This window comes from Saccostrea echinata, unplaced genomic scaffold, assembly GCF_033153115.1.
Source record: "Saccostrea echinata isolate AGI-Se365-2 ecotype Australia unplaced genomic scaffold, CSIRO_AGI_Sech_v1 ptg000033l, whole genome shotgun sequence".
Lineage (NCBI taxonomy): Eukaryota > Metazoa > Mollusca > Bivalvia > Ostreida > Ostreidae > Saccostrea > Saccostrea echinata.
In genome coordinates this window covers 32,381,772-32,393,891 of record NW_026889782.1, presented here as the reverse complement: position 1 = coordinate 32,393,891, position 12,120 = coordinate 32,381,772, and the positions used below count along the sequence as shown (strand labels likewise).

Genomic DNA, 12,120 nt, shown 5'->3' with positions numbered 1-12,120 from the left:
AGGGTCGGAATATTCTCGTTTTAATGAGGCCGTAATTTTCTTTATTTCTTCAGCTGTAATCCATCACAAGCTTAGAACACCGCTGCAGAATCTCCCCACAATAGACACATCACGTTAACTCATCAATACCAAAACAATTTCGTTGTTAACTCATACATAATTGATTCCTTTAGATCAATAAGCAATGTTCATAGATCTAATGGATTCAAAGGTGTGACAGTGTAGAAAGAATTGCTGAACTTTTTTTTCAATGCTGAAGTATTTTGACTCCTACAGTTAAATGTACTGGTAACCATAGTTACAAGAAACAAACTGCCATACCTGAAGAACTCATGCAGTGCCCTCATCACTGTCACTTTACAGTATAGTGATAAAAATTTCAAATCTTTGTCAAGAGACATCACTATGACCTCATGGCTAAACGTAACTTTTATATGTGACAAATTTCTTTTTTTCTCCCCCCCACCCAACTCAACACAACAACCACCACCCTCTCAAAGTAAATGTCACATAGAAAGAAAAGTAAATTAAAAAGAGGATTCAAACATAATTTTGACAAGGGCCAATATTTCTTATTACAAGTATTCAGTTTCCAATGGAATTTTCTATGTATTTGTTCATAATTGTGCATAAGCATCAAATTAAAGTATTTTTCAGAATGACCAGATTATGGCATAATGAGGGTGTTCTGTAATTGTATGCTTAAATACTTGTCAAATTAAGCTGCCAAAGAAGGACAATTTTAATTATACTTCCCCATATGAACAAGTGCTAATATAGAAAAAGTCAGATCAATTTCATCAAGAATTGGTTCATCAAAAGCCCAAACTTCCAAAACTATCAGTGAACAAGTCCTGTCTGCCCTAACTCTATACTGACTACAAGTTCTGTACCTAGACCTATCTCCTGTAAAATTTACAGCAACAGCTTCAAGCTCTGTATCTAGATCTATCTCCTGTAAATACAACAACAGCTTCAAGCTCTGTATCTAGATCTATCTCCTGTAAAATTTACAGCAACAGCTTCAAGCTCTGTATCTAGATCTATCTCCTGTAAATACAACAACAGCTTCAAGCTCTGTATCTAGATCTATCTCCTGTAAAATTTACAGCAACAGCTTCAACCTCTGTATCTAGACCTATCTCCTGTAAAATTTACAGCATTAACACATTCAATACTGACTTCATCATTTTGTCCTTTTCTTTATTTGATAAGTGCAAGTCTTTCCCGAGGGCTACAGGAAGTTTTTGTTTTAAACTGATTTGTGACTGCAGCCTTGAATGACTTTTATCTTTATTGGAGCAGTCCCATTAGTGATGGCTTTGTCTTTATCCTCACAATGATGACACGCCAGTAATAGAAGCCTCTAAATGCTAACCCTTTGATTTTACTGTTTATAGCTCAGACATTAAAGTACTCACACATTTAAGTAAAAAACTACTCACTAATTGAAGGGAAAACAAACTTATATATTCCATTTAGATAAATGTCTTTATCCAATGACCTCACTTTATGTAAAATCATTTTTTTTTAAATCACCTGAAAGTGTTGTTACTCTAAAAAAGATCTTTGATCTCTTTTATTTAAAAGAAAAGAACCCCCAGAAAAATCCGGGAAATCTTACTTTCATTTTAACCCAAATTCTTGCATCTCCAGACTCAATTTGTTTTTAATAATTGTTTGCTATTACTGGGTACCTATAAAAACAGACATAGCCATCATTCCTGTCCCGTAAAAAAATCTGTACTTTTATGCAAGTTACAGAGTATCATAATTCCTGGATGAAAATTAAGATTCCAATAAATTAATGACTGCTCCCAATTAAGGCTCCAATAAACTAATGAATGCTCCTTACATCACAGTGATCAAATCTTGAAAGGTCACATGTGCCCCCTTTCTACTATTCCTCTGGATTAAAGCCTGATTAACCTTTTGAGGAGTGACTTACACTTACTATTAGTCTCATTATCTACAACATCTGAAGGTCACCTCTATAATTTGCCCCCCTATTAGGACCCCCCTTTGAGACTAACAGACAACAGGCTGTTCCCCCCTCAGGTGTAATTAACCATAGAGCAGAATAAAGTTTGCATGCTCAGAACTAATTCCATCTGAATTAAAAATTAATTGATATTATCTCGTCTGATAGACAAATTAATTATTTTTATTTTTATATTCCAGCATCACTGAGATCACTGGTGTGTTTGAATTGCATGTGTAACATACACTGTGGCTCCAAAGTTCTCTGTGGCCTGGATTATATCACAGAGCATGATCAGAAGCTAATTTAAAACCTGATGCTGACTTCAAAGAGAAAACTCTTACAGCAAGATAGACTGAAATAATCCCTGAGATTTTTATATTAGGTAATTCCCAGGAAAATAATGTCATTATGTTTTCTATATTAAATAGTTTAAAAAGGAAATCCCAACAGATTTCTTTGCGACTGATATTGAATTTGTTGCATAACATCATTCTAATAACAGAGGGAACAATCATTGCCTTAGGAATATAACCTGCTTGTTTTAGTCGTACAAAAATATCAGCCATAAATATATATATTGGTTAAACTAAAACAGAGAGAATTGGAAGGTTTTTTTATTTTTGCCCCCGTCCTGTAAATTTCATCTCCTCTCTGACCAAACAACAAGATAACAGATGTAGAGGCATGTTTGTTTTAAAGCCACAAGTCTGACGAACACACACAGGCACAAAAAAAAAGTTACAAAAAATAGCCTCTATAATCTTAAACATGACCTTCAAAATAGCAGGGGTCTGGTATCAAGTTAGTACATCTCTCTCTTTCTGTAGATTTCTTTAAAATATTTATCTTCATTTAAAAAGGCAGCATCTCGAGGAAGAAGCCATCATAAAAAGGCTACAGAGGGGTTCAGTAAAGTAGAAACCAAAAAAAAATTCTCCCCATCTCTCTCAAAATTGTAAGTACATCAATGATCATGTACCCTACCTCGCTCACAACACACCTTAAGGTGGATGGACCCTGATTAAAAAAAACCTTAAGGTGAAGGACCCTGATTAAAATGCAATTTTTCTAAATAATAACAATTTTCCTAAACAAAATGATATGAATGAAATTCAACAAACTTACAAAATAATAATTCCTTGCTAAAGAGGAAAATTTTAAGAAGAAAACATGGCAATTTTCCAGTTTATAGTTATCTCCCTTTGAGGAAGGTCATGTCTCCTTAATCTATGGAGGACTTTTAGTCACTTGATAATAAGAAAGCTGATTAAATCCACAAACAAAGCTATAAACGAGTAATGAGACGATAAAATACAACCATCATTAAGAACTTTCTAATACTGCAGGAGACATCCAGTCCACTGTCATGACCTTGGTTCAAACTCAAGGTCATTCAGATAAATCAAACTTCATCTCTCTGTTCTAAACCACCTGTTCCATGCAGATTTACAGACAATCTTTTTAAAGGTTAAATCTCTTTTTTTCATCATATGGAAAGCAAAACACATTATTTTGCATTCATTATTTTGCAAATCAATCTTTCAAAACAAATTTAGTTGCGATTCCTAGACGGTATCTGAGTAATGATATATGCCTTTACAACTTAAGTTACATCAATTCAACCAGCTTCTGAAATTTTCTGTTTTTCATATCCGTTTAAAAAATATTTAACCTCAGTCTAAAAACAGTCATTTCAATACACCGCTTGGAGTTAAATAGTCAGTGAAAGCATTTATATCGACTTTTAAGAATATTGTATGCTGAAAAGAAATCAATTATGAAAACTAAGAATTTCAAAATTTTATGTCAAACTTTAAAAAAGCAAAGTATTTTCTGCTCAAGTGAATCAGATCACGAATGGTTGTTAAATATACAACTGAACTTTTTCATGACTTACATGTAATATTAAAAGGAGTAAAAAAAAAAAAAAGACTTTAAAAATCTGTGATATTCTTTATGTTTTTTGCTTCAGTAAATGAAGAAATAACATTTTCTTAACATTAATCATTAAAAGTTTCAATATCAGTGCCTACACTCTAATTTGCATACAGAAGTTTGAATACATAATCTGTCAAAGGGAGACTACCCACTCAATCAAAGGTCTTTGTGATCTGTCATATTTTATGAATATTTGGCAATTACATGGTTTTGCATGCTTAAACCAGTTTTGCAGCATATTTTTCTTTGACTATGATTACATTATTACTTACTAGTGCTTAAACTACCCTGTATTTTTCTACTGTAAGTAATTAAGACTTGTTTTGGTTTTTTTTGTTTTGTTTTGTTTTGATTTGTTTTTTTTTTTTTTTTGGGGGGGGGGGGGGGGGGGGGGGTGAGGGGAAATGGATAAGTACTAGCATAAAATAATTTGAATTACAATTAACCTTCTACATTGTTTCTTTTTTCAGCTGTCAAATATCAATAATATATAGAAGACTTCAAAGCGAAAGGTTACATTAGATCAAACTCTGAAATGTAATCAATATTTATAAGGGTCAGAAACTCAATATTAATCTAAGCTTTCACTGTAAACACATGATCAAGCACATTTTTGTCAGTTAATTACTAGGCCTTAATAAATCTTTAACGAGTTTAATTATGTGTCTGAACTAATTAGCTGACCAATCATAATCCATTGAGGAGAAAAAAAAATTAATATGTCAGTCACATGATTAAGCTGAAGCGTTTTATATAGATACATTGTCCATGTTAATTACTAGCCGAGGAGATTTATAATAATTAGTAACAAGTTTACCAGTTTATTTACCAGATGAACAGTTTTTATGAACAGAATATTAGTTATAGAGTACGTTCTGTATCATTTTATTTTTCATGACAAATTAATTTTTTTTTTCTATACACAATTTAAACACAATTTACACAATAACAAAGGGCTGTCTACGTTTGACTATGAAGACATAATTTTTAATTGGGAAACTGGAATTCTGGAGTTGGCTATTTATAGAGGTTTTTCTTTAGGTTTCATGCAGCTCCTCAAATTTCTACAAAGAAAATTTTCATTGAGGGAAAAAAACAAGAAACAAAACAAGAAGTTTTCTTACCCTAAGGTTTACTATATCATAAGGGGGATAACTCATACTGATCAGGAATTAAGTACCCTCCAAAATCACAGACCACCGCTACAAACTATCCAACATCATATATGGTTCACAGTCTCCAATTTCAGAAACATTTTTCTTAAAAATTTCTCCGGTGAATATCATAAACAGAATTCATATTTCAGCATCCATTGATGTTAATTCTTGTTTCAGTGTTAATTTCTCTGTCTTATAACTCGTCTTCTACACTTAAGGAAACAGTATCCCTTTTCACCTGACTTAATTACAGGTAAGACACAGGTAATGTCAGGTAACACTTCATCCTTCTCAACATCAGACCGGTTTGTTTCAAGGTAAACTCAAACACCTTCATGATTTTTACGATCGGAAAAAAGTAAATTTAACAAGAAAATTTAAACGACACGCCAGACAGAGCAAAATACCTGCATCATTTATGCGTTTTTTTTTTTTTTTTTTGATTTTCAGTGATAATGGTTATGTTGGCGAGATGACTATGTCTAGTTCATCTCCTTGTCATACCTGAATGAACACAGGCTTCCATTATCGAAAGCTCGCTGTCTGTAAATTTCATAAATGTTTAAAACGGTCGCGCTTTGCCGACCATTTATTGATGGGAACTGATGACAAGGAATTTATTCATCATACATATGTCATACGATTCAAAAAAGAAAAAAAATAGGTTTGAAGTAACGAGGACTTTGTCAGGTTTGACTCGATGATAACTCGTTGCAAAATACATCAAGACCTAGAGATGATTCCGTGAAGTGTGAAAATTCACTTGACAACAGATCGACGGAAAATGTCACAGATCTAAAACAATAGGCGGCCATCTTGGTCTGCATTTCTGATTATCACAGCAGCAGCAGCCCTACCTATAACCAGTACAGGTAAACAAAGGTAACACAGCACACCTGAGCAATTTTCACCTGAATAATTTGTTTACCTCTCAGCACCATTTCTATTCACCTGAATAATCTAGCTGGTGCATTCAGATATCTGAAGGCTATAGAATATAAATAATTAATATTTCACCCAGATCCCATTTAATTTTTCATTTAATCTGGGAGGTATGGAGATATGTCATGTTTCTACCTTGCTTGTTGATAAACTGAAAAATTCGTACCAAGGGCCCCCCTATTTTTGCATTTCATGGATCCTGCCCTGTTCATTATAACTAACATAGACTTGGACTGCTTCTTTAGATTTCATTTTTGTTGACTGCGGTTTATTCATCTGAGACTGTTTAAGTCTTACAATCTGCTCACCTGACAGAATCTATGTAGAACTTGTAATGAAATATTCATTCTTTGTGGACTTTCGTTGTGTGGTGATTGGTGATCAATCGATTTCCCCTGGTCCTGCTTCAGTAATTAATTAAAATGAGCAATTTACAGCTCATTCGGTGTGATTTCAAAGGAAAAATTTATGTCCATTTGAAAAAAAAATTGAATTTTAAAAACTCTCGCTAGATGGATTATCTCTTGATTTATAGTAAAGATTTATTTTTTTTCAATTAGACAGTCCACTATTCTGAAAAAAATAATACAGTTGTATTGATAAAAATTTCATTTATCAGGCATTTAATAACTTATATACTGAAAATTCATATTCGGCAACAAAAAAAATTTGAATTGACTAGAATACGCAGTAGTTGGTGGACCATAATTTCCCATCTCCATATTATCTTGAATATTTCATATATATAATTAATTAAAATTAATTTACTGCATTTTTACAGTGTGTCTATATCTAGTTATCTCAAAATGATTAATTTTTATGCTTTTTCAGAAATTATATTCTGTTGTAAACAATGAAGAAAATGAAAATTGTGCTGTAAACAGACTCAGAAATAAATTACTGTTGTCCCAACGGGGTCAGCCTATTGAAAATCAATGTGAATGAGAAGCTTGCATCCCTGGGAGGGTAATTATCATCATTAAGTATATGTGCTATACAGTCCAACTTACATTAATTCCTCACTCCATATAAATCAATGAAAATAAACTGCAGCCCTGGTTATCATAAATTGAATGTGTCTTTAGCAAATACATAATACCAGACTCCTGAAAATTTTACTCTTCTCAAAATGACATTTTTACTAGGCTGTATCATTGCTTGTGTGGCACAGTGGTTTAAAGGTTTGCTCTAGAGTCGTGAAGTAAGGAGTCATGGGTTTGAATCCCACTGTGGGACGTGGAGACCGGTCCTTTAGATGAGACCATATAAACCGAGGTCCTGTGTCACAGTAGATGCTGGTATGAAAAAGATCCCTCGCTGCTCAAAGGCTGCAAGTGCCAAGTACAGGTCTAAATTTGCAGCCCTCCACCGGCAAGTGGTGGCATCTCAATATGAGTGAAAAATTTTCAAAGGGATGTTAAACAAACAAGGCTATTTCCTGAATTAATACATGCTGTCACCATTTATAAATGGCTTCTATGTTCTTAAAACAAAATCTCTACATTATTGTTCCATCCAGGTAGTTGTCAACTCAGGTAAATCATCTGGGTTGTTTTTTTATCTTAGTGATGAAGATGGATATTCAGATTGACCATGTCCAGACTACATGCACACACTAAGACCAACACAGAGGGGTTTTTTTATCTTCTCTATAGGAGAGTTCCTGTAGATGTCCAATCATTATTGAGTGATAATTATACACCTATACAGGTATAAAGGTGTCAGTTTGTCAGGTAAATCTCCAAAGGTGTGGGCTGGGGACAGGGACAGACGAAACTGTCACCCCCTGGTCATCTGGACACAATAAAACACAGCGGGGAGAATCACTGCAATGTAGTAGTCTCACCTCTACCGTCAGGTGACAGGCAGGTAACGTCCAGGTAAAAAAAAAACACATCTGTCAATTCTACATCAATCAGTGAAAAAAAAAAACATGTTAGGAAGCAGGAGTTGTCTCCCTTTCTACATATAAAGCATTTAGAAGTGTTTTCTTCGGAGACTTAGAGGTAATTGGAGACAGTTGATAGACCATTAAGTTGTGACAAGGTGAGGTTACACAGGTCTGATAAATGTTAACAGACCAGACAGATATAATAATAACAGGAGATCTTATCACTGAGGCTTATAGGAATTAGGCAGTTACAAAGTCTGTCTCTAACAGTCTCAGATGGAAAAACAACACAATCTGGATAGAGGTACACAGAGAAAGAGAGGGAAGAGAGAGGGGGATCAGAGAGAGAAGGGGGGGAGGGGCAGAGAGAGACAGAGAGAGAGAAAATGCAGGAGAAAATTCAACCTGGATAAGTATGAGAGAAAGAGAGGAAGAAATAGAAAGAAACAGTTACAGACAGACCTAGAGAGGCAGAGAGAAGCAAGGAGTTTTAAATGGTAGATATCCTCTCAATCTCTTTTTTACATCTGTTTTTGTTTGTTCAACAGGTTCTGTCTAAATAAAAATACTTAGGTGTTGTTGCAGATAACAGGATTATGATATTTAATACTTCATACATTTAAACAGAATATCATGTAACTTAACTAGGCTTCTCAAACCTGCCTATGATTCATATATATCTAGACATAGAAAGCCTATTTACCATATCTGACAAGAAAAAAAAATCCTTTTTCAATTTGTAGTGATTTACTACAGAGGAAAATTTACCACTTTTTGCTACAGAATACAGCTCTCAACAGATCCATTCCTATACCTTCATAGCATCATCAATGTATCAGAGAATTTCAAAAGTACACAATTTGTATTTTAAAATACCTATAATACGCTTAAAATAGGAGCCCCCCACAAACATTAGTCATTGGTATTGATCCTCCAAAAGGGAGTGGTCAATGGTTCCTCCCCAGACATTAATAACTGTTATATACCCCAGAAGAGAGTGGTCAAGTTTTAAAGAGAGCATTCAGTTTGATAGCCCCCAGAATCAGGAACCATCATCCCCAATATGCAATGGTCAAGATGATACACCCAAGAATAAAGGCCAGTAGTCAAGGCCCCAACAGTTAACTATGAACAATGTTATAGACCCCATCAGAAAGAGTAGTCATTGTGATAGCCCATAGAAAGGAGTGGTCCTCTTAAATAGACAAGGGACAGTATCATACACCCAAGGAGCGAATGTGGTCAAGACCCTGACAGACTGTGAACAATGTGATACTGACCCCCAGAAAAGAGCGGTCAATGTGATACTGACCCTGGACCAGAGCCTTTACCCACACTTACCTGAACGCCCAGCATGTCCAGATCAGAGCCGGCTGAATCCAATGACATCACAACGGTCAGTAGAGAGGTCTACACATGTCTGTCCTTATAATATAATGTCAGAATTATCCAAAACTCAATAAAGCACCGCTCTGTTTCTCTCTCTCAGTCATTCCATGTACATTACACTGTTGATAATAACCCCTCTCTCAAATTTCAATAAAGGTCGGAGTTGTCTTTCCCTGAGTGAATGTGTATATAACAAGCTTTTGTTGAAATACCTGTGTTTAGTAAATTGCTGGTAGGAAAATCTATACGGCCAGGGATTAGTCCTACATGAGTCTGGTTAACTGGTTAGCCAGTTATTATTATTATGATGGAGGTTTTTAATGGAATTCTGAATGGTTTCATCCATTAAAAGAGATTTCTCCACTGTGTGTTTTTAAAGACTCCGCAAACAATAGAAAACAAATATTTACATTTATGACAAAAAAACACAAATCCTTCACATTTTCACAGTCAGAGTACCCTGGGAGTTTGGAGAGATTTTTTTATAAGAGTACAAAATAATTATAACGACTGCAGGTTCTCGCCCTGTTAAGCAAACAATTCGGGTTAAAACTAGAGAGAGAGTAGACTAGGCATTGATTAGCCTGGGTGCTATATTAAAACCTCTGTCTGTACATACCCTGTCTTAGGAAATCAGCTTGACACGTCTTTATAATGGGTAATATTTACCTAACTTAGCAGCGAAGCTATGTGTTTAAGGATCTATCGAGTAAAGAAATGTAATCTGTTCTAAAACACGGGCGATTCACCACACGTCAACTTTCAATATACACAAGTGGTCGACCTTTGTAAAGTCAATAGGTGGGGGGATCGAATGAAAGGGAAACAATCATTTACAATATTTTATTTTTTTTTTACTTAATTTAAGTCTGATTTTATTGCTGAAGGGATTTATGCATCCAGATATAATCAAATGTGCAAATACATGAACGTGTACCATATCCATTTCCTTAAAAAATTTACTACATCTTTTTTGAAGAAAGATTTATTGAATCGAAAACTCATTAACATTGGCAAATAAATCTGCGTTACCTTGTATTTTAGGTGGACTGTGATTTGTCTGAATGTAATTAAGATCTGAGGTCTTTTATCTATATATCACCTCAATTTGAACAAATGCCCAGATTACATAACAAACAATGTTGCATTCTAATGCAGGATTTTTATTTTTTTTTTTACACGCCCACAGACCTGAAAGTGTACAGTATTGGTCAGGAAGGGCGTCTACAAATCTATGAGGTTAAAATAAATTCTGCGGTAAATGATCTACTTTGAATAAATGATTAGACTGGGATTCTTATTTCAGGAAGCGATCGCGTACAGTGGAAAAGCAAGATGGAGCCACTCACAGAACACATGAAGAGGAAGGACTTCCATTAGGAAGTCAACAACAGGGTCAAAAGTCAACAAGAGGGGTCAAAAGTCAACAACAGGGTCAAAAGTCAACAACAGGGTCAAAAGTCATATGAAAAACACCTATCAAATTGAGCTATATCAATGACGTACATTACACAAGCAAGCTGATAACATCAGTTAAGCATTTTATGTCATGATCATTTAATAAGGACCTCCTTAAGAGTCTAATCATGCTGAGTTGAGTGTGACATGGGAGGTTTTGATCTTTTTAATACAAGTGGATTTTTTTTCCCTTTCTTCCATGCAATAATCACCTGTTTAGTATAAGGTACAGTGTGATTATCAAACTCCATCAAAAATGATACCTGCATGAGCTAAAATTTTAATCGTAAGCAAATCAAAAGTATCAAATGTTGTTTTCTTTAAAAACTAGGATGAACAACTTCCTTCATTGCTAATTAATAATGTACTATGAAATTATAATTAATAGATTATAATATAATGAATGTTGCACTTAAATGTAAAGCATAAATCCATCTTTTAATTTTGAAATTTCATGAAAAATTCATTAATTAATTTTCAAATACTGTTTTTACCGTCTGGCATGTACATTATGATGGTCAATAAAAATATTGCTAATTAATTAAATACGCATTAAGTTCAAAATCAAATGCTACTGGGAGATTCTTGGTCACACTAAAGGCATGCAGTTAAAGAAATTATGCATGTAGGTAATCATGACATTAGGTTGTTTAATTGAACCTGCACTTTCCTGAAGATTTCGCAAGATCGATATGCATTGTACTTGGAGATCAGATTACATAAGACATGTGCCTAAAAAAATTCATTGTGCTGTGGCACGTCTAAAACAAGAGCCATATTTAACCTGTATTGTCAATATAAGGAAATTTGGAATGTTTCATGTTTGACAAGGAATTGTGGGAGAGCTACCCCGGGAGAATTGACATAAGTCTCGAGTACCCTCTATTCCGAGGATTCATTTGCCAATTATTGTCTTACGTTACGTAACACGACCACCATAGTTCGTTTACATCACAGATGATTTATTCTTCTTGTCAGTTATACTTATTGAATGGAGCAATTATAAACTGTCAATTTTATCAAAACTGAAGAGAGAATAAAACATTTAACCCGGTAATTCTGTAATTCCTCTGTTTAAATTCTTTATCGTGTGATTATTCCACTGTACATGTTAACTATAGTAATCTGTTTAATAATTCTAAAATAAACGCTCCACTGACCATGATTAAGCATTCTGTACTACTTTATACTTGGATTTATATGGGTCTAATTCTTGCCTCGATACATGTAGAAGTAAAGACAGTCCAAACCTAGTGTTCCACAAAATTAAATTTTCCCTTTCTCTCCTCAACTATTGACTAAATTTTTGCAATCAGGGGTGGGTTGGGTGGAGGGTGGGATTAAAAACTAATTTAATACCA

At 34.3% G+C, this 12,120-nt stretch overlaps 1 protein-coding gene across 9 annotated transcripts in view; it reads right to left on the bottom strand.

Moving 5' to 3' along the window:
- Positions 1–12,120, bottom strand: part of LOC133199228 (protein couch potato-like) — an 82,274-nt gene that overhangs the window by 33,083 nt on the left and 37,071 nt on the right. Inside the window, exon 1 of one of the 9 annotated variants that reach the window (XM_061335076.1) lies at positions 9,254–9,369. The exons of 6 other annotated variants lie outside the window; for them this stretch is intronic. In XM_061335076.1, coding sequence (XP_061191060.1) covers positions 9,254–9,301 — 48 coding nt within the window. In that variant the 5' untranslated portion in view covers positions 9,302–9,369. Of the gene's footprint in view, positions 1–5,046; positions 5,339–9,253; positions 9,370–12,120 lie in introns of those variants that run through there. 2 more of the 9 variants (XM_061335075.1, XM_061335077.1) reach the window with 2 other exon arrangements.